The sequence below is a fragment of the Antedon mediterranea genome, chromosome 2, assembly GCF_964355755.1.
Source record: "Antedon mediterranea chromosome 2, ecAntMedi1.1, whole genome shotgun sequence".
Classification (NCBI taxonomy): Eukaryota; Metazoa; Echinodermata; class Crinoidea; order Comatulida; family Antedonidae; genus Antedon; species Antedon mediterranea.
In genome coordinates this window covers 20,355,685-20,376,518 of record NC_092671.1, presented here as the reverse complement: position 1 = coordinate 20,376,518, position 20,834 = coordinate 20,355,685, and the positions used below count along the sequence as shown (strand labels likewise).

Below are 20,834 nucleotides of genomic sequence, written 5' to 3'. Positions count from 1 at the left end.
CTAGCCGAACATCATTATTATGAAACCAGCCATCTAATGGTCTGGAGTATGCGCAACCTGCTTGGTTTCCATGGACGAAGTCTTTGTCAGATCAGCTTGAGGGGGTCCATAGGAGAGCAACTCGTCTTACTCTCAAACAGCATCGTGGACAGATGTGCTATGAGGAGAGGTTAAATTTGCTTTCTGTTTCATCTTTGTCCGTTAGAAGAGATACATTTCTTATTATATTTTGTTTTAAGGTTCTGGTGGGGTTTCTGGACTGCAGCACAGTTCATGACTCTATTTTAATCAATACCTGTCACAATGATCGCCTGTGCTGCCGACATCAAGCATCAATGACACATGCTTTTTTCCATCCATTCTATTGCAATCAGGTTACCCCGTGTCATGGGACCAGCTTCCCAGACCGTTGACTGATGCTGCAGTCCTAGAAAGCCCATCAGCCTTCATTAGAAAAGTTCATATCATTTTGATTCGCTGTAACTGTATTTTGTCCTTTGTCTTTTATGTGTAAACTGGTCTCCCAAATTTCAGTTTTTTTTTGTTATGTATATACTCAAATAGACCAAATACATAATGAAATGAAATGTGATGCAACGTTTGGCTTGTTGTGCCAAATCTTTTTAGTCATAGTCATAGTCATATATACTTTATTGTCCATTTAAAAAAACAGAAATGTGATTTGAAAACTGGCAAAATACAAAAATATAAATATAAAATACAATTTACAAAACACACACAAAAAGTTAAGAGGCTAAAAATTGTTAAAATTAGATAAATATTATTATTATTTAATTATATTATATGATTTATTATTATATTGCACTAACGATGATTTAAAGTTTATATAAAAGCATTAAAAATACATGCGTGAGCTATAAAAATAAACAAAAGCGGTTACGTTTTATCTTTGTACTCTGGAGTTATATAAGTGTATAGCATTAGGTACAAACGAGCACCTAAACCGTTTTGTTTTGGTATTAAGTGCACGTAGTCTTATGGCGTTTTCTTCCGCTCTCCCTTCCGTAAAGCCTATTTTCCACTAGGCGAATTTGTTCGCGCGAATCGATGGCGTCATGCTATGCACATGCGTATTCGCGTTTCTGTCTTGTCATATTGCCTTCTTCGACGAATTCTAGTTGCTTTGATTTTTCGCTTCAGCGAAATTTATATTACTAGTTCGAATTGTTTCTACTTTTTGCGAAGCGAAATATTGCGCAACCAATCAGAGCTCAGGAAATGAGCTATGACGCTTTCATGAGCACTCATGCGAATCGAAATGCTCAGCAACCACGCGAGGAACATGAACGTCGCAGCTATTCACTCATGTAGTGGAAAGAGAGTAGGCGATTTTTTTCTCTTCGAAACGTTGGATTCGCGCGAACAAATTCGCCTAGTGGAAAATCAGCCTATTTTCCACTAGGCGAATTTGTTCGCGCGAATAATATATTTCCGCGGCGAAAAAATTTGCGCCAATTTTTACTTATTTTCCACGTGAGAGCCAATGACTTTGCGATTTTGACTGTAGGCCTATGATTAACATTACACGATGCCACCATTAACTTCTTTTAATCAAATTTAAGTTGTTAAGACTTTTATTAGGCTTAATTCTAAGACAGAAACAAAGAAGAATAAAATACAGAAAGAGGTTTTGGGTTAGACCGAGTTACAGTGAAAGAAAACAAAAAGGAGAATACCACCTGTTAGTTAAAGAATTGAGGCTGTATGATGGAGAGTACTTTTGTAGATGCTTTCGAATGTTACTAACAACGTTTGAGAAACCTTTGAGTTTGATTGCCCTTCGTATATAACGAAACAAGATACCAAATTAAGGAAATCCTTAAATCCCAATGAGAGATTAAGTGTTTGTTTAAGATACTTAGTAACAAGCGATGCACAAGTCACAATTGCTGCAAGCTACCGTATGAGCCAATTGGTAATTGTTGGAAGAATAATTGATGAGAGGTGTGGTGCTATCTATATGGACAGTCCTAAAAGAGAAAGGCTCCATCAAACATCCATCGACAGAAGATAAGTTATTTCTAATGAATTTTTCGAGTCATTGAATTTTCCCAATGCGTTGGGTCTATAGACGGGAAGCATGTAGTGATGCAAGCACCTAATAATTCAGGCTCATCATATTTTAATTACAAGAAAACCTTTATAATTAGCATAATTAGTATTGTACTTATGGCGGCTTGTGATGCGAACTATACATTTACATTAGTAGACATTGTGGAGACAGTGTACGTCAGAGTGATGGTATATAGTGTATATGGATATAGTTATTTGGGACATGCTATAGAGAATAACTTGCTCATTCCAGCTCCAGTCCAGAAATACTCCCAAATTCAGACAAAACAATGCCCTATGTGTTTGTAGGAGACGATGCTTTTGGATTAAAGAAGCATTATGATGAAACCCTACCCTTCTTCACATTTGGAAACTGACCAACGAGTGTTTAACTATAGGCTTTCGAGAGCACAAAGAGTCATCGAAAACTCCTTTGGTATAGCTGCAAGCAGATTTCGCATTCTGAGGAGGCCAATTATTGCCAAAGTACGGAAGGCTCATAACGCAATCTATTGTCGTTCTTCACAATTTCCTAATGCAACAAAATTCATCAAATGGTAATAAATATTGGGGGTAACAGGGGCAACGCCAGGTGAATGAAGGCAAGATACAGATATTAATTTGTCTACAATCAATACGTCGGATAGGTTGGAACAACATTCAAAGGATGCTGCTGCAGTCAGAAATGGTTATAAACATTTTTACAATGAAGTCGCTGTACAATGGCGCCTGGGGATTAGTTAAAATGTAAATAACGGTTGTCGTAGACGTACCAGGGAGTTGTTAACTCCCTGGACGTACACTATACTGTAATACTTATTTGCACTATAGGGGCCTATAATTATTTGTTTTAATTACAGTATACTATATCCAATCCGATTTAATTAAAATGTAAATAATGGTTTTCATAGACGTATACAGTATAGTACTTATTTGCATTCTACTATAAACACTAAAAAAATAATTATTTGTTTTAATTACAGTAGACCTATACTATTCTATCCGATTCAATTGAAATGTAAATAACGGTTTTTGTACCGGCATTAAATATTATTTGTAAATGGTAACAGTTCTGTTAAATCTGTCTCCTCGAATTCTATATCAAAAAGCAATTGGCTTATTTTCACTATAGCGAGTCGTTGTTTTATTTTTATTTATTTATTTATTTATTTTTTTAATTTGACTTCTCACTAACTCAGTTAGTGAAGGATCTGGACCAACAGGTGGTAAACACCTCTAAAACGGTCCCGTCCCAATTTGCACAGTGGTTGTGTGTGACAGTGGCTGTGTTTGTGTGGAGTAGTACACCGGGGTAACCCCCTCCCTACTCGTCTCGAAAGATGTACTAGGTTCTTTAAAGTGCGCATGAGCTATGTGTACACTGGACCTACGGTTTATAGTCCTTATCCGAGAAGACTCGTTCTACCACCAGAACCATGGAGCGAGTGAGCCTCGAACCCTTGCCGATGTTATGGTTACGTAATTACGGTTCCATTGTCTTAACCGCTCGGCCACTCACTCGCTTGAGTCTTCGGCGGTCAAATGCTAAAATAAATTAGAGCGACTTCATCTTCCTGTTGATTCGAACACTATATCAAATTAGTGGCTTCCGATGTCGTTTCTAAGTAAATCCAACAGATATTGACGCCATTAGAGGTCAGAAGGTAATTGAACTTTAATAAAAAATGATTTTTTTTTTCTAATATAAACTTATAACTTCCAGTTAAATAAAAAAATAGAATAGATATTATTCATGAACATAATAGCAGACTCAATAAACAAGAAAATTGAAGTTAAAGATTAACAAAAAATGAATATGCTATGTATTATATTATGGGGTAGTGGGGGTAACATTTTTCCCAATAACTTACAATTTAGTTACCAGATTTGCATTTTCTTGCTTTCAGCATGTAGTGTGTAGATTGACCAATTGTAAAATACTTTTTAAAAATGAATATTAGTAGTACCACTACTTGTAGCTTAACAGTTGGCTTGTTGGCTGTTTTTTTATGCAGAAATCTCATTTGTTCAAAATACTTGCATTGCGGTAAAGACGTAGCAGCTGCCCCAGATCGTATCATTAGGCACTTCTTTAGCGTGTCTTTCAAGTTTTTGAGGTGTTGCTGAAGGAATTCAGCTAAAAAAATATAACAAATTATACCGAATTAATACTTAAAATTGAAATTGTAAATGGAATATTTTGTTTTGTTTGTTTTGTGGGACAACGTTGATATTGTTATCCAGTAGAAATATGTTTATAAATAAATAAAAATTTCTGTAAAATTGATTTAATTTTTTTTTAAATATTTACTTAAAGTTGTTTATATTGTAGGTAGCCTATTTTTATTCCTCGTCCATTAGGCTATGAATTGATATCACTACTACTAATCGATTTTAATCTTAAAATTAAAAAAAAACATTTATTAAAACATTAATTAAAAGTTAATTAATGAATGTATTCATTTATTAATTAGTGCGTATGCAAACACACTACAGTATTACTTGTGTATATTCACAATACAAGCATCGGTGGCGCGCCATACAATTCGGCTTTTTAATCCGGCGGCCGAGATTGTCGGCGGCCGGCCGAGATGGATCTAACCAGCAGCAGCTACTATACCCCGCGTGAAAACTACTGTATTTCCATGGTTTGCCGTCAGGCCCTCTATAGTTTCTGCCTTAACCTAATAGGAAAAACAATGCGGCGGCTCGGCGTGGTGGATAATTCGGAGAACTACCAGAGAGCCACACTACCCCTCCCCCCCCCCCCCCACCCCCACCCGCACACGACACGATCACCCCCACACAACCAACAAAGATACTTCGTGGCGGCGCTATAGTATGTTTCCCACCACCAGAGCCATTATTATATAAGTTTGTATGTGTTAAATATACTTTTGGATTTATCATTTACACTGCTGGACATGACAAAACTAAATTGTGTTACTACTAACATAGATTAATTAAAGTATTATCAAAACAAAAAACATAACAAATAAAGATGAATAAAATCAAACTTTCAATCGTGTCATTTTATAGTTAGTGTCACTTTTGCCCAACAAAAAAAAAATTATTTTGCTTATAAAAAAGACAAGGTATACAGTTAAATTTAACGAATAATTGACTTCCTTGTATTTAATCTTTTAAAGTAATGTAAAACATCGTTCACTATTACATTTTACCATTTGTATCCATTTCTTTTGCTTTTAAATTTATTTAGAAAGATTATTGTCCTATAATGGCTCTGTTGCGCGCCCACACACAATTCAACCACACAACAGCGCGCCGACGACCGCTTGTTGTAATCGTGCGTCGTACGCCAGAATATGTCTTCTGACTGATAAGTTATTTAATCAAAAGGATGTACTCCCGCTCTCCATGGATGCATTGAAAAATAAATTCATCGACAATGATAGAATATTGGTTTACGTGACTTATATTTTAACTAAAACAATACAACAAATGTGCTTTTATCAGTTCATAGGCCCTACTATTGTAAAAAACAGCTTGTATTAAATTCAACACCCATCAAAGGTGGGGTGTGTGTAGGAGGCAGAGGGATGCGTAAAAAAGTAAATAATATTATTTTATGTTTCTTTTCCAATCCTCTCAACTCCCATCATCATCACACAAGCTGCCTAACTACACTCTACTTACCGGCCTAACTATAGCCTAGGCCTAGTATTACCAGAACTGGAAAGTGAAAGATGGTAAACAAATTAAATCCGGTAAATTGTAGCCTTATTGCATATCTGACTTTGTAATTAATAGCCCCTAGGTAGGCCTAGGCCTAGCCTAGGCTAGGCCCTAGAGGCTAGGCCTACCTAGGCCTAGGCCTAGCTAGCTAAGCCTAGGCTAGGCCTAGGGTAGTAGGCCTGGCCCTAGCTAGGGGCCTACAGTACTAGCTAGGCCTAGGCGGCCCTACTCTCCAGGCTAGCCTCTCGAGGCCTATATGTCTATAATTTCCAAAAATGAGGTCAATAGTAGGTAGGCCTGGCCTCTATCTAGCCTAGCTAGGACTAGCCTAGCCTAGTAGCTAGGCTCTAGACTAGGGCCTAGGCTAGTAGGCTTACTAGGCCCTAGGCCTAGAGATGAGGAGGGCCGGCCTACTAAAAAATGAAAGGCTATAGGCCCTAGCTAGGTAGGCCTAGGCTAGTAGCGCGGCCTCTATTATATTATGATGAGGGTTTAGCATATAGGCTAGGCCTAGCTAGCCTATCTAGGCCTAGACCTTAGAGTTAGCTAGCTAGAGCTTTAGTTAGGCCTGGCCCTAGGCTAGGCCTAGTTAGGCCTAGGCCTAGTAGTACTCACCTACTAGACTAGCTAGCTACTAGGCGTAGCTTAGGAGTAGAGTCCTAGGCTCTAGCCACCTAGCTAGCTAGGAGTAGGCCTAAGTCTAGATAGCTAGCCTTGGCTACACTAAAGCTGGCCTAGGCTAGACCTTAGTCCTACTGTAGGTAGTAGGTTTGGTCTGACTAGCCTCTAGGCCTAGTCTAATAGCCTAGACATGTTTTTAAAGGTGCCCTTATGTTGTTAGAACCCAACTCAACTGAAAGTGAAAGGAACTAGCCTAGGCCTAGTTGCACAAGAGAGCTTATGTCGACATGGAACTGAACGAGCTTGAGTCGTAAAAATCTTAGTTGCATTGAGTTCCTTCCAGTTCCAGAAAAATAGAACATGAGCAACTGAAAGGAACTGAAAGGAACTAGCTTATGTTGACAGGTGTGCATATCAGTTGCTATCAGTTGCGTTCAGTTGCTCGGAGCGCTTATGTCGACACAGTTGAGTTGAGTTCCATGTCGACAAGGGCAACTTTAGTTTTGTTTGTTTGTATTGTAGTACCAGTTAGTCCAGTGGCAGGAGGGGGGAATCACCACCCGAAAGGGGGAAAATTGCCATCCAACTTTTCTAGACTAGAATTTTCCGTAGATTACGAATATGGAAGGTAATCGATCAGGATAGGAAGCGTTTTCGAGATATAAGGGGTCAAAGTTCAAAATTGACCAATTACAACAATGTATTATGTATATGTATTATAACAAATTTATTGAAGCACAATTTGGTCTTTTATTACATTTTTATGATTATAAGTGTCTATTCAATCACCTTATGAAAACAAAATCCTTTGTGATTAAGGGTCAAATGTCAATATTGACCAATCATAGAACGTACCTATAAAACCAAATAAAAACTAATATTTAATAAAAATTGGATGTTTTCTTATCCTGTTAATCAATCATACGCAATGTAAAAGAGCGAATACATCATTTCATCAGTTGACATAAGGTCAATTTCATCAGTTGACATAAGGTCAAAGGTCAACATTTTAATACGCGTATTAGTTAACAAATAAATGCAAAGTTGTCCAAACTATGATATTGATGGTTTTACAAGTAATCAAATTATTTGATTAGTAAAGTTATGTTATTTCATTATAATTTTGATTAATAATAATATAATAATAATACTGTATTTAATCAAATCAGACTTCGATCAGGATAGGAAGCGAATAGGAAGAGATAAGGGGTCAAAGTTCAAAATTGACCAATTATATAACCAATTTATTAAAGTTCAATTTGGTCTTTTAATACATTTTATTATTTATTTATTTATTTCTTCTTTCTTTAAACTGAAATACACTTTCTATACAAATGTACTGATTTCCAAAGTGGTTCAGTAAACATATTTACAACAAAAATAAAATAACAAGAAAAACAAAAGGAAAGAAAACAGATATAAAACTATTTACAATTGTGAAGGCAAAAAGGTTAATACATATATGTTTTCTATAGTGAAGATTTAAAAGTTGCCAAAGACATATTATGCAGTTCTGATTTTATGTTATTTGGTAGAGAATTCCATAATTTAGTTGATCTATAAACAAAAGTTCTTTTACCCTGAGAGTTATTCCATAATGGAATAGATAAGTCATTATTACTTTGGGAGCGGGTGCATTTATTATGGTTATCTACAGTAAATTGAAATAATATTGTTAAGTATCTTGGAGCTATTTCTTTTAAACATTTAAATAGCATTATAAGAATATTTTCATTCCATTTTTCTGTAAGTCTACTCCATCCAAGAGTACTTAAGATATCATTAATAGGGGTATACATGTCTACAAATAACAATATTCTACCCAATCTGTTGATTAAAACCTGAAGAGAATCTGGAAAACTTATGTTACAATTGGACCAAACACAGCAACAATAATCAAATAATGGAATAATTAAAGCATTTGCTAACATTTTTAAAGTATACATAGGAAGATACATCTTAATACGACGAATCACACCGATACGTTTAGCTATATTACAAGACATTTTGTCTATATGTTCCTTCCAATTTAGTTGAGGATCAAACATGACACCTAAATACTTAAAAGAATCAACTCTTTCAATAGTATCATTATTATGAAGTAAAGTTATATTCTTAAATGTTGCCGTTTTCTGATTTGTGCTGAAAACCATAAGCTTGGTCTTATTAAGATTTAGTGTGAGTTGATTATGGTCAAACCATTCTATAATTTTGTTTAGATTGATATTGAGTTGATTCTGAAGTATTAAAGGGTCAGATGAACTACGTAAGAGTGTTGTATCATCTGCATACATCACACATTTACAAGATAAAAAATCAGGAAGTGAATTTAAGTATAAAATAAATAGTAAAGGTCCCAGTATTGATCCTTGTGGGACACCAATATTAACATTCATGGTTTCAGATTTTGTTGAATTTATACAAACAACTTGAGATCGTCCACTTAAATATGATTTAAACCAGTGAAGTGCAATATCATTTAAGCCATAATTCCTTAATTTGGTAAGTAATATTTCATGGTTAACTGTATCAATGCTTTCTTCAAGTCAAGAAATAAAGCAGCAGAAGAAATACCTTTATCAAAGTTATCTAAAATATAATCAGTTACATCTAAAAGAGTAGTTTCTGTAGAGTGACCTTTTCTAAAGCCAGATTGGGAGGGATTAATAAGGTTGTTAGTTCTTAAATACAAGTATAATTGATCATGCACAGCACGTTCTAAGAGTTTTGAAAGTATGGGTAAAACGGAAATTGGGCGGTAATTATAAGGGTCTGACATATCCCCATCTTTATATACAGGTGTTACCTTAGCTAGTTTCCATTCATCTGGAAATCTAGAACTGAACATAGAAAGATTACAAATATATGAGAGTGAGTCACAAATTATCGGAGCAGCTAGTTTAAGAAGTTTGCAATCAAAGTTATCAACACCCATAGCTTTATTAGGTGACAATGTACATAACTGGTTAAAAATGTAATCAGGGGTAAGAAGATCAAATTCAAATTTGTTACCCGCAAAACAATTTTCTGAAGTGTTACTAGTATAATTATTGGAGTTAGTATTATTGTATGGTTATAGGTATTGTATGGTGTTATTCAGTCGCCTTATAAAACAAATACTTTGCAATTAAAGGTCAAATGTCAATATTGACCAATCACACAATTTGCATTTAAAACCAAAAAAAAACTAACATTTAAGACAAAATGTTATGTTTTATCATTCTGTTAAGACATCTATCAATCATACACAATCAAAAGAGCACATTTATCATTACACAAGTTGACATAGGTCAAAGGTCAACATTTGAACAAATGATATACTAAATAATGCAAAGTTATTCAAACTATGAGATCAATGTAATCACGTTATTTGATCAGTGAAGTTATGGTATTTTTATATTTTTTCTAGTGCACATTATTTTAAATGTTTTAATATAATACTGTAAAATAAATAATAAAATTAATATTATGACGATTAAAATGTTATGATGTTAAAATGTGGCGCTGACCTTCAATGATTTGCCACTATACAGTTGCATTTATTAGGGCTACAATATTCGTTTTTTGAAAATAAACTACTATTCATCAGAACCAGAGAATACCAATTCGTACAGGATAGGGCATAGGCAGATCCAGGTGGCCAAACTCAATCCACAACTCGCTACACAGACAGACCACAATTTTTATATAGCCACAGATAGTTTGGCCCATACAGGAAAGAGTTTCCTGTACACAAAGGATTCTAAAATAACCCATATGGATTTGCCCGAATGAACCCTCTAAGGACCCTTTTGGGATCTCTATGTGGTGTGCTACATAAGGCCCTGTATTAGAAATTAATATGGGGTAAATAGTTCATAGATGAACTATGGAATAAAACTAAATGTGCACCTTCAATCTTTAAATAACATTTATGGATTTGCCCAAATGAACCCAAGGGCCGATCCTTCATGGACCTTTCGGGGTTCTCTATGTGGGACTACAAGAGACCATTGGAAATAATGTATGTGGGGTGAAAATGTGGGTTCATAGAGATATAATAAATATCCCTGTACACCCTCGATCATCCATAAGGAACATTTTATGGATTTGCCCAAATTAACCCAAGGGCCGGTCGTTCTCCATGGATGGACATTAAGCCCCATAATGGAAATATAAGGGGTGACTCTGTGAGTTCATATAGACAGGCGCGGCCCATGGAATAAAGCTGCCTGTGAACTCTCGACCCTTAAGGAAAATGTATTGATTTGCCCAAATTAACCCAAGGGCCGGTCCTCCATGGACATTAAGCCCCATAATGGAAATATAATGGGTGACACTGTGGGTTTATATAGACAGGCAGAACCATGGAATAAAGTTGCCTGTGCACTCTCGATCCTTAAGGAACACTTATGGATTTGCCCAAATTAACCCAAGGGCCGGTCCTCCATGGATGGACATTAAGCCCAATAATGGAAATATAATGGGTGACACTGTGGGTTTATAATAGACAGGCGGGGCCCATGGAATAAAGCTGCCTTGCACTCTCGATCCTTAAGGAACACTTATGGATTTGCCCAAATTAACCCCCAAAGGCCGGCCCTCCATGGATGGATATTAAGCCCCATAATGGACATATAAGGGGTGACACTGTGGGTTCATAATAGACAGGCGGGGCCCATGGAATAAAGCTGCCTTGCACTCTCGATCCTTAAGGAACACTTATGGATTTGCCCAAATTAACCCAAGGGCCGGTCATCCATGGACATTAAGCCTCATAATGGAAATATAAGGGGTGACAATGTGGGTTTATATAGACAGGCACATGGAATACAGCTGCCTGTGCACTCTCGATCCTTAAGAAACCGATTTGGATTTTGCCTAAAATGAAACAACAGCAGGGCATCTATTTAGACCCTTCTGTGGTTCTCTACTGTATGTTCAGTTCTACATTTGGCCCCTGTATCGGATCAATGCATTTGGCTTCATAAGTTACTGTGTTAGAAATATATCGTGTAACTAAAACTGTAGGTTCCAATATTAAGCCATGGGAAAAGCCTGTCTGTGCACCCTCAATCCTTTTAAAAGGAACCCATATGGATTTGCCAAAATGAACCAAGGGTAACTTCTGAATTCTCTATGAGCCGTACATTCCGTTTATTGGAGATACATGGATACCTGAATGAAATTGCTCAAATATTTCTGAAAGACATTGTACTGTATAGTAATAGTATTATTCCCCTTCCACACCTCTTTGAAATAAATCCGCCCTGATAGGCTCTTATGTACAGGATTTCAAAGCAATAATCACACTTGTATTTTTCAAACAGTATAATCTATTAGATTGAATAAAAATATCTATTATAAACAATTTGCAGTTAGAAATCTCTATGCCATGTCGTTAATTAGATGAGAAAAACAGATCAAAGGTTAAAATTACAGAAAAATAGGTGTTTCAGTCACTTTTTGAAAAAAATGTTGCATTATGGCAAGTATAAACATATATATTGTGAACAATTTGACACCAAAATTGGCTCCTTACGACAAATATTTATTATTTTTTTTGTTTTTTTTGTTAATGTTTTTATAACCTTATTCAATTATGTCAAAGGTTAATAACCACACTTCCGGTCATTTTCAAGCAATATCATCTGTTACACTGAATATGTATATCTTTGTAACAATTTGCTCCTATTTTTAATTCTCTCCGACCTGCTGTTACTTAGATATAGCAAAATAGGTCAAAGGTCAAAATTGCTAACAATGGGGTTTCTGGTCAATTTTAAAAAGAAAGTTCTGTTAGAGCTAATATAAATATATACATTGTGAACAATTTGACACCAAAATTATCTCACTACGTCCAGAATTACCAGAGATATAGCATGTTTTTATATTGGTCAATTTTTAACTTTGACCCCTTATATCTCGAAAACGCTTCCTATCCTGATCGATTACCTTCCATATTTGTAATCTACGGAAAATTCTGGTCTAGAAAAGTTGGATGGCAATTTGTCCCCTTTCGGGTGGTGATATTCCCCCTCCTGCCACCGGACTAAGTTAGTAGTACAGTGTTTAAATAGTTCACTGTACTGTGTATCTGCTGCATTTTTTTGTAGAAACATGAGGCTGGACAGGGCCTTGGAGGTCACTGTAATTTGTTCACTCCATGGTCTGCCAATAACCAAGATGAAGTATATGGAAATGCTGATGTGTGTAAATCTGCTAAGACTAGTTTCTATGATGAATTTGGTGGATTGGATGATCTTGTAACACAGATAATTGATGAAGGGGCAACTACCAAGCCAGATGAAAACGATGGTAGGCCTATCAAAGCAGTATTAAATCCTAACTACTCATTTTATGATAGGTAGGTTAAAGTCATTAAAATAAATTTGCGTCTCTCGTGCTTCAATTTAATGCACTTTAAAATTCATTTAAAGCATTTGATGTGAGTGGAATAAATTCTACGGTTCAAAACTTATCAAGTTCACTGCAGTAATAAGTTGATTGTATATACCGTGACCGAAAACGCTAGCTCAATATCTCTCATAAAATACCTCTCCCACCTCCTCTGCAGTCACAGATTTTAAAACTGGATCGAATTTCTGTTATGAGTGTATTGAAACTTGAAAGAGAATTCATTGCAAAGCAATACGTTTGGAAAAACCAGGGAAGCTCTTCCCTGGTAAAAACGTATATTGAAATCTATTAAAAGTAGTAGTATTTCTGTCTTCAACATTATGATGCTGTACTTGAGCTGTTAACCGGTTTTTAGCAAAAGAATTTTTGCAGGAGATAGGCAATTAATTGGAAGCATCCTTGTATTATTGTGTGCGTGTATGTTTCAGCATTGACAACCATTACACAGTGTAGGCCTATACCACATTTGGAAAACATCCCTTTTTGAGGAAAATCGTTTAACTAATTATCTAACTAAACGTAGTAAACAGGTTTTTACATTCAGTACCGAAAGTATGTACCCTAACTTACTATACCATATGTAAATTTATATATAAGAAGAATTGGCTATTAATCTTTATGTTGTAATGTTATTTAAAATCAACTTTTTTAGAACTCAGCATTCAGGTAGCAATTCTAAATGTACCACTGTTGATGGATATGATTTCAATTTTTCTGAAAAATTACCTTCAAACCAACTTCCTGAATCTTGCAAACTTAACACGTCACAGTTTCAACACCAGTGTACAACATATGATCATCAAGATCAATCAAATCCAGGTAATTATACATTTTAAATATCATTATTTACTGGCCGATGGCTTTGATTAGTGCTCTTCAAAATGTGTTGGTATATTAGGAATTCATTCATCTGTACTGCAAATTTTATTGTATAGAATGTATGAAACCCCTTGAATGAATTCTTGTTTCATCCAGTCATAAACAACAGTTTTCATCATATTATACAGAAGACATGAAGTTTCCAGATTTATCAATTTTTATTAAACTATTCTCTTTAGGTTTGTTTCAAGACGTTTTTGGAAAAACATATTTAAAATCTACAGATTCTACAATGCAACAAGATGCTATTAACAAGTTAAAGGCACTGAATATTATAAGTGACAGATATTTTGAAAATGGTATTATTTCCTCCGTATATGGAAGACCAATCAATGAATCACATATTTCTACCAATCCCAATGTTGACCATAAGCATGACATAAACAAGCCAAATCAGGAAAGTAATTTCTCACACCATGGTGATGATCAAAGGTTTTTCAAAATAAAACCTTCCGTTGAATTTTCAACTGGTTCAAGTTCTCCAAATACATATGATTCGTCATCATTCTCAGTCTCAGATACTAGCCAAGCATTACTGTCACATTCCTTTTCACCTATGAATGGCTCGAATTTTAGTCAAATGTACAGTACTGCCAGTAATTCCAGATTTGACAAACTTTACCACACAAAGGTATTACCTACTGAAAGAATGTCTGGCAATTTTGAAAACAGGGATTCCTACATTCAAGATAAATATTACAATAATATGCAACATGTGTTTGAAACTAGACAGCAATTGTCTGATGAACACTCCTTGTCTATGCCAAATTTTCCAGCAGTAAGGCTCACTCAGCCACAATATCATTCTTTCATGCCACTGCAAAAACAAAGCAAACATTATAATCAAGTTGATGTTAATCCAGAAATGCCGGCATCTCAACAATTTTACAATCATCATATCAACAGCCCAATTTTGCATCAGTCAAATGTTCACATGTATGATGTGCACCATAATGTGCAAACTGGATTTCCATATGCTGGCCAGTATATGAATCAGTTCTTAAGAAAACCCAGTTTGTCAACAGATCTACATATTCAGTTAGAAGGAGCCTATGAACAACTTAGGTTTATGGAAAGAGAACGGAAAAAAGTAAGTCTAATTTTGTATTTGTTATTTTCTTGCATTCTAATAGTAATTTTGACAATTTTGGAATTTTGTAAACTAGGACGGGTCATGCTCAAATTACAAACCCCAAAGCACGTCTGGGAGAAAAGAGTATGAAAACATTTGAAAATTTGAAAACAATCTGTAAAATCTTGTTCAACAAATAATGACTTTGTTCTTGCTGTCAACCTACGGCGATATAATAATTCACTGTCAAATATCTGACCAACCAACCAACCGGGAGCTGTAGAGTCGCGTTGCACGCGACTAAAAAGAGAAAAGAAATGTTTAATTTTAACCAAAAATCATTGTCTTTTTGTAAGAAATATTTCTTGTTTATTATACATTTAAACATTTACAATTGCAACGTATTAAGTGCCTGTATACTTTTGACATGTACAGACTGAATCTGACCTTGTTGTAATGAATCCTGGTAGACGTATGAGCAGTTCAAACACTATTCCAATTCCAAAGTTACCAGTTAATCCATCAAAGGTTGACAGGCTTATTGTTGACATGATAAGAGAACATAATAAGGTATTTTAGTTCACCAAAATGAATGTATTAAATTATTGGTTAAGCATGCTGTTTTCATTTAAGAAATAGTTTATGAAACTGAAAGATAATATTCACATTTTACATACCTCATTTTTTAATGTAAAGCCAGATAATTGTTTCTGGATGACTAGATAATCTAGTAGTTTTAATTTTCATTAAAGGTCATTACTATAGCCAGTAAGATAGAAGGACTGCGAGCTGAAGCTCTACATCCTAGTGTAGAGAAAGTCAACGATAACTGGATGGATGCTATTCGTAAAGTTGAGACTTGCCGTAGAGATGAACTTGCTCATCAAACTTCAACTCAGCATTTTAGTGTTCAAAAAATGGAAAATAAATGTGAGTGCTTATTTTATTATTTTATATTTTCAACACAAAGGGGTTTCAACTCCGGAGTGTCTCCGGCGAATTGCTTTTGGTGTGAAAGTGGTATTAGTGACATTAGTTTATTTATAAGAATGTCAAACTTATGATAACGATAGATGTTAAATAGATAAACATGCATTTTTTTTGCATTAGGAAAGTTTTTATCCTAGAACTATATATATATATATATATGTGCTGCTTTTGATGAAAATAATATGTTTTTTAATTAATGACGTAAATGTAAGATGTAAATTATATCATGACAATACAACGATTCTATTGTTCTTATTGATCATGACGTCATTTGATTGGATTTTTAAAAATATTATTTTATCAACGACGGCATAAATGGTTCTCCTATTAGTTCTAGGATGAAAGTTTTCCTACTTTATTTATATTTTTTATTATTATTATTTATTGAATGTTAGTCAGACACAATTTAAAATTAACATTACATTTTTGTTTGTTTTCTTATTCAGCAGATATAATGCGATTAGCTGCAAGCATTGCTCATTTGAACTTAGCAACAAGGAAGGCAAGGACAGGCTTGTGGTGTGCTCTTCAATTGGCAAGGCAACATCATTTAAAAAGAGTAAAACACAATGGTAATTCCCAGTAAAATTGAAAATTTCTCTTTTATAATGAAATACCGTATTGGAAAGGATCAGTCGAAAAATTCTAGATAATATTGTTTTAACCAGCTGTTTAGTTTATTTGCTGATGCGTTTTTTTTTTATTGTTGAACGATTTTGCAATGTATATACTTACATTAATTATAATGAAACTGTTCTTTTCTTTTTTTTGTTTTTGGTTGTGACGGGAGCAACATGGTTTTGAATGCTTTTATTTAAAATGAGAATAAATATTAAGTGAAATGCAATATTTTGAATACTAATTATAATTTAATATTATTAATTATAAAGACTACTCTTTTTTGACATTATAAATTGGTCTTTTTAATTGGAGGTTTTTATTTTTAAAAGGTACTTTATACAATATTATAATTCAATACACTGCTGATTTAAAAACAATTTGGAATCATGTCATGTAGTAAAAAGCACAATTGATAGATTATTGCAGATTATGCAGTTATTGGTACCAACATATATAAACATGGTCATACATGACTTAAAAGTGCTATGTACACATATTATTCAAGGTAAATTCAATTCAGTAAAGAAAATATTGTAAAAAGCTGAATTGAAAAGATTGTAGGTCTAGACCACCGAAAAAAAAAAGAATATATATATATATAATATATAAATTACAGTAGTACATAACAAAGCCAATATTTAACCAATCTTTAATATTAGTAGTGAACATCAACCCATTAAACAAACCATCTAAAGTATAACAATTTATTAAATGAGGAATTGGACTATTTTAAAACTTTTTTTGTACAAAGCTTATCCACCAAAAGGTTTTAAAATAGTTGTACATTATGGCGTCAACATGACAATAATTTAATACATGCCACATAATTCATAAATATCACTTATTACTAATTTTAAACAATGTAATTTGTATTAGGCCTGATAGACTGCTTGAACATCTAAATGAAATCACTCAGTCACAGTCTGAAAGCACATCAGCAGCAGCTGATGATAATCATATTGCCACTATACCTAAAATAACAACATACTGTATCAAAATATACTGAAATTCTTTTTTATTGTAGTGTATATCAACAACGCTTTGATCAGAGAGGTGTCTCATGATTTGAGTAAGTTGAATTCCATAGATACTAATTGACTGAATTAGATTTTACTAGTTGTTAGGTGTATTTAATTTGACCTGTATTTGTAATCAAATTGTTACACTACTGTAGGCCTACTACTATTGGATCGAAAACAACGATTGGCAATAATGTGAGTGATAGTATTTCAATCATTAACTATACATTTATATGTGTATTCAGTGATGTATTTCATAAATAAATCAAAATTATTTAATATGGCCAGGATAATTCCATTGTTGAAACAAAAGCGTCAAGAACACACAAGAAATGTGATGCTTATTATACGTATAAATTTATCTCAATCATGGTTAGTGCACAGCACACCAAGTTATATTACCAATAGGCTTTATGTATGTTTATTTTAAAAAAAAGATATTGATGTTAAGAAAGATTTGCTAAAATGACTGTATTATAGTGCAGTATTTAATTTATTAAGAGTTAAAGTTATGGTGTTCATTAATTACAAATGTTCAAAATGTTTCTTCAATTTAAAATGTTAATCAATGTATTTATTACCAATAACAAAACTTTATTTGAGGTTAAATTTTAGATATTGAATTACTATTAAAATTTATCACATGATGGTTACTTCTATAACTTCTACGTGAAACTAACGTACAAAATGCCCACAAGTGGTATCAAATCTTCCATTATTTATAATCACTGAAAACTAAGACCTAACCCTCTTCGGACCCACGGCAGCCAAATGCAGTGAAGGATGAGCTAATGAGAGTAGAGCATCTTGCATAAGTACGCTTGAACCGATGCATTTCATATGCCAATCTGATATATAGACGTTATCTTCTTCGGCGGAGCACCGCTGTTTCTTAACGTGGTATTGAACATCGCCATTGCAGAAAGTAGTAAAATGTTACATTAAAACACTATTAATAAATTACCAAATAACCAGAATGCATATAAAATTAATTATCCTCTTGTTCTACTTCTTGAAACATGAAAGTGGATACTATGAGCCAGCAAAACCGTGGTGTATAGTCCAACTCCTCCATTATTATTTTGTTTGAATAATGAGTTAATGTAATGTTATTAACTTCGAAAGCCTCAATTTACTAACATTAAGTACAATAGTATCATATTTCAAGATCGGTTAAACAAGATTTCTTTATAATAATTGATTTTGAATGATTATTTAAACATAACTACATTATCTCAATTGTTTAACGTTTTTGGGTGGTAAAATCAGCGGTGTTGAGAAACTAGTGTATCCACCGCTAAAATGTTTAGACCTACTTAATATTGCGTCACTGTGTCGATTCTATTGGTCGAGAATGAGCGGATATTTAATCACAGTGCTCATCTAGTCGATGATAATGGTCCTTCACAATATACTCATTTTCTGTGATTAAAATATGTTATCAAAAGTGATATTATTAGTAGCAATCCACTTATAACTAAAACCAAACTAATTATTGAGAATTTCCATTAAATTAAATGAAAATATGAGTAACACATTCACTGCATGAGCGAATAGTGCTAATAATATTTCTTTCTTTTCCCTTCAAAAATAAGGTTTGTCCGAGAAAGATTCTTGATAAAATTAAAAGTAATGTCCCCTCAAATCATGAAATTGTCAATGTGTTCCCGTACTTATTCGAAACCATTCATAAATGAACCGGGATGTGATAATCTTTGTAACCATCTTCTTTTTAGAAACGTTTCAATAATTGTCCTATTTTAAATTAATTAGTTGGTGGGCTTGGGGGTGTTGTACCACTCTCTTTTGACTACAATTTCTAAATAGCTTTAGATGTATTAATATGAATTCGGGTCTCTCTCGGTGTCTGGTGATATATTTATTTACTCAAACTTTCCCAAGGCGTTTGATTTTTGTTGCTGACATTACGACGTTTTGTTTTTCATAATAAATGTATCTCTTCGTTTCGTAGTTATGTTAGGGGTAGATTGAGACAGTGGTCATTTCTATATGATTGTCCTACATATAATCATCCTTTATTCTAAATCCGTTCTTTTTAATATTTATGACAATAATTCTGTACTCAATCCAGATTCCTCAAGGGTCTTTCACACATGTTTTCGGCACGGTTCCGGCAAATCAAATTGAACCTTATAGTTTCGTTTTCACGACGCTCCATGTGGCTATGCACCAATCAATATGCGGGTACCCGCGTGAAATCGAAACATTAACGTTCGATATGATTGCCGGTGCCAGACTGGAAGATCCCGCTTCGTGAATAAAAATACTGAATAGACGAGGGCGTATCAATTTGATCTCTGGTGTGCGTGCGTACAATCTAGTGACTAGTGCTGTTCCGCCGTACCACGCCGAGAATGAGAGTCGCTATCCAATCGGGTTTGAACTATACCATGAAAGCCCCAGTGGTCTAATGGTTAGGACAGTTTCATATCAAGCAGAAGGTCCGGGTTCGAATCTCGGTTCTCATTCTCACAGATTTCCTCATCTTGTTGTTTCAAATTAATTAATTACATTTCAGTATATCACTAGGCGGTTTAGAATTAATGTGTATGCCTATTGTGTTTTGAAACGATAAAGATGAGAAAAAAGTAGACCACTGGGGCTTTCATGGTATAATTCAAACTCGATTGGATAGCGACTCTTTAACATGTCTCAGAAATGACAATTGTTGAAATTTGGGATATAATATAATCGGACACGTCGGATAGCCTAGGATGTGCTCAATTATGACGATTGAGATGAATATCCTAGAAGTTCATAACATTGCGCTTCTAATTTTAGTTGAACAACTTCCGATATATTTTCTATATAGGCTACCTGCTGCTGTAACAAAATTACACCAAGTTGTTTTCGATTAGGCCTCGACAATTTGAATTTTTTTTTTTATATATTTCAGAACATCTTCATTAGAATACATTAATCATACAATTCGTACAAATAACTCGTATTAAGAAACTTAAAATTGCGACAGAATTTCCAACCATAAAGAATACATAAAAAACAGAAACTGAAATTGTAATTAATTAAGTCATTAAGATTTTTCCTCCATGGTATTATAGGCCTATTCATCGTGTGTATACATTGTATTAACTGTTGAAAGCTAATATGGTATATTAAAACATAAAAATGACCGTTTTCCAATTAAAGATCTATAAAAATGTCGCTTAACGTAGACAATTAAAATTCTAACTATAAGTCACCTTTTCTAATCTTAATTAAGAGATCGTAATTCAATTTTTTGGTTCAATGTGGTTAGGCAAAAGTCTAATTTAGAAACCACTTTGCCATTTTGTGCAATACACTTGATGGTAATTTGATCTCTATAAAATTAAAATGTTGAAGAATAACATGTGTTTAAAGAAACACTTGATTATCAAGAAATCATTACAAATCATTTTGTTATTTTACATCATAATTACAATCGTCTGTTGCTTCTTTATAAA

General features: G+C 34.1%; 1 protein-coding gene across 3 annotated transcripts; it reads left to right on the top strand.

Annotated features, from left to right (window-relative positions):
- The first annotated feature begins 5,621 nt into the window (after positions 1-5,621).
- Positions 5,622-17,134, top strand: LOC140039764 (uncharacterized). Of its 3 annotated transcripts, none has more exons than XM_072085377.1 (7): positions 5,622-5,783; positions 12,486-12,736; positions 13,442-13,608; positions 13,848-14,758; positions 15,176-15,310; positions 15,493-15,670; positions 16,177-17,134. In XM_072085377.1, exons 1-7 carry the CDS (start codon positions 5,781-5,783, stop codon positions 16,314-16,316), a joined length of 1,785 nt encoding a protein of 594 aa, XP_071941478.1. In that variant the 5' UTR covers positions 5,622-5,780; the 3' UTR covers positions 16,317-17,134. The 3 variants fall into 3 exon arrangements, with proteins under 3 accessions (XP_071941478.1, XP_071941477.1, XP_071941476.1); XM_072085376.1 differs by having other exon boundaries at positions 5,622-5,801; positions 16,180-17,134; XM_072085375.1 differs by having other exon boundaries at positions 5,622-5,801.
- The last annotated feature ends 3,700 nt before the right edge of the window (positions 17,135-20,834 follow it).

Bases quoted from the DNA above. Each gene is read 5' to 3' on its own strand.
- LOC140039764 (XM_072085375.1), top strand. From the start codon at position 5,781: ATGGTAAACAAATTAAATCCG. The intron at 12,737-13,441 runs GTAGGTTAAAGT...CAACTTTTTTAG, and splicing joins AACTACTCATTTTATGATAG to AACTCAGCATTCAGGTAGCA. The intron at 13,609-13,847 runs GTAATTATACAT...TATTCTCTTTAG, and splicing joins TCAAGATCAATCAAATCCAG to GTTTGTTTCAAGACGTTTTT.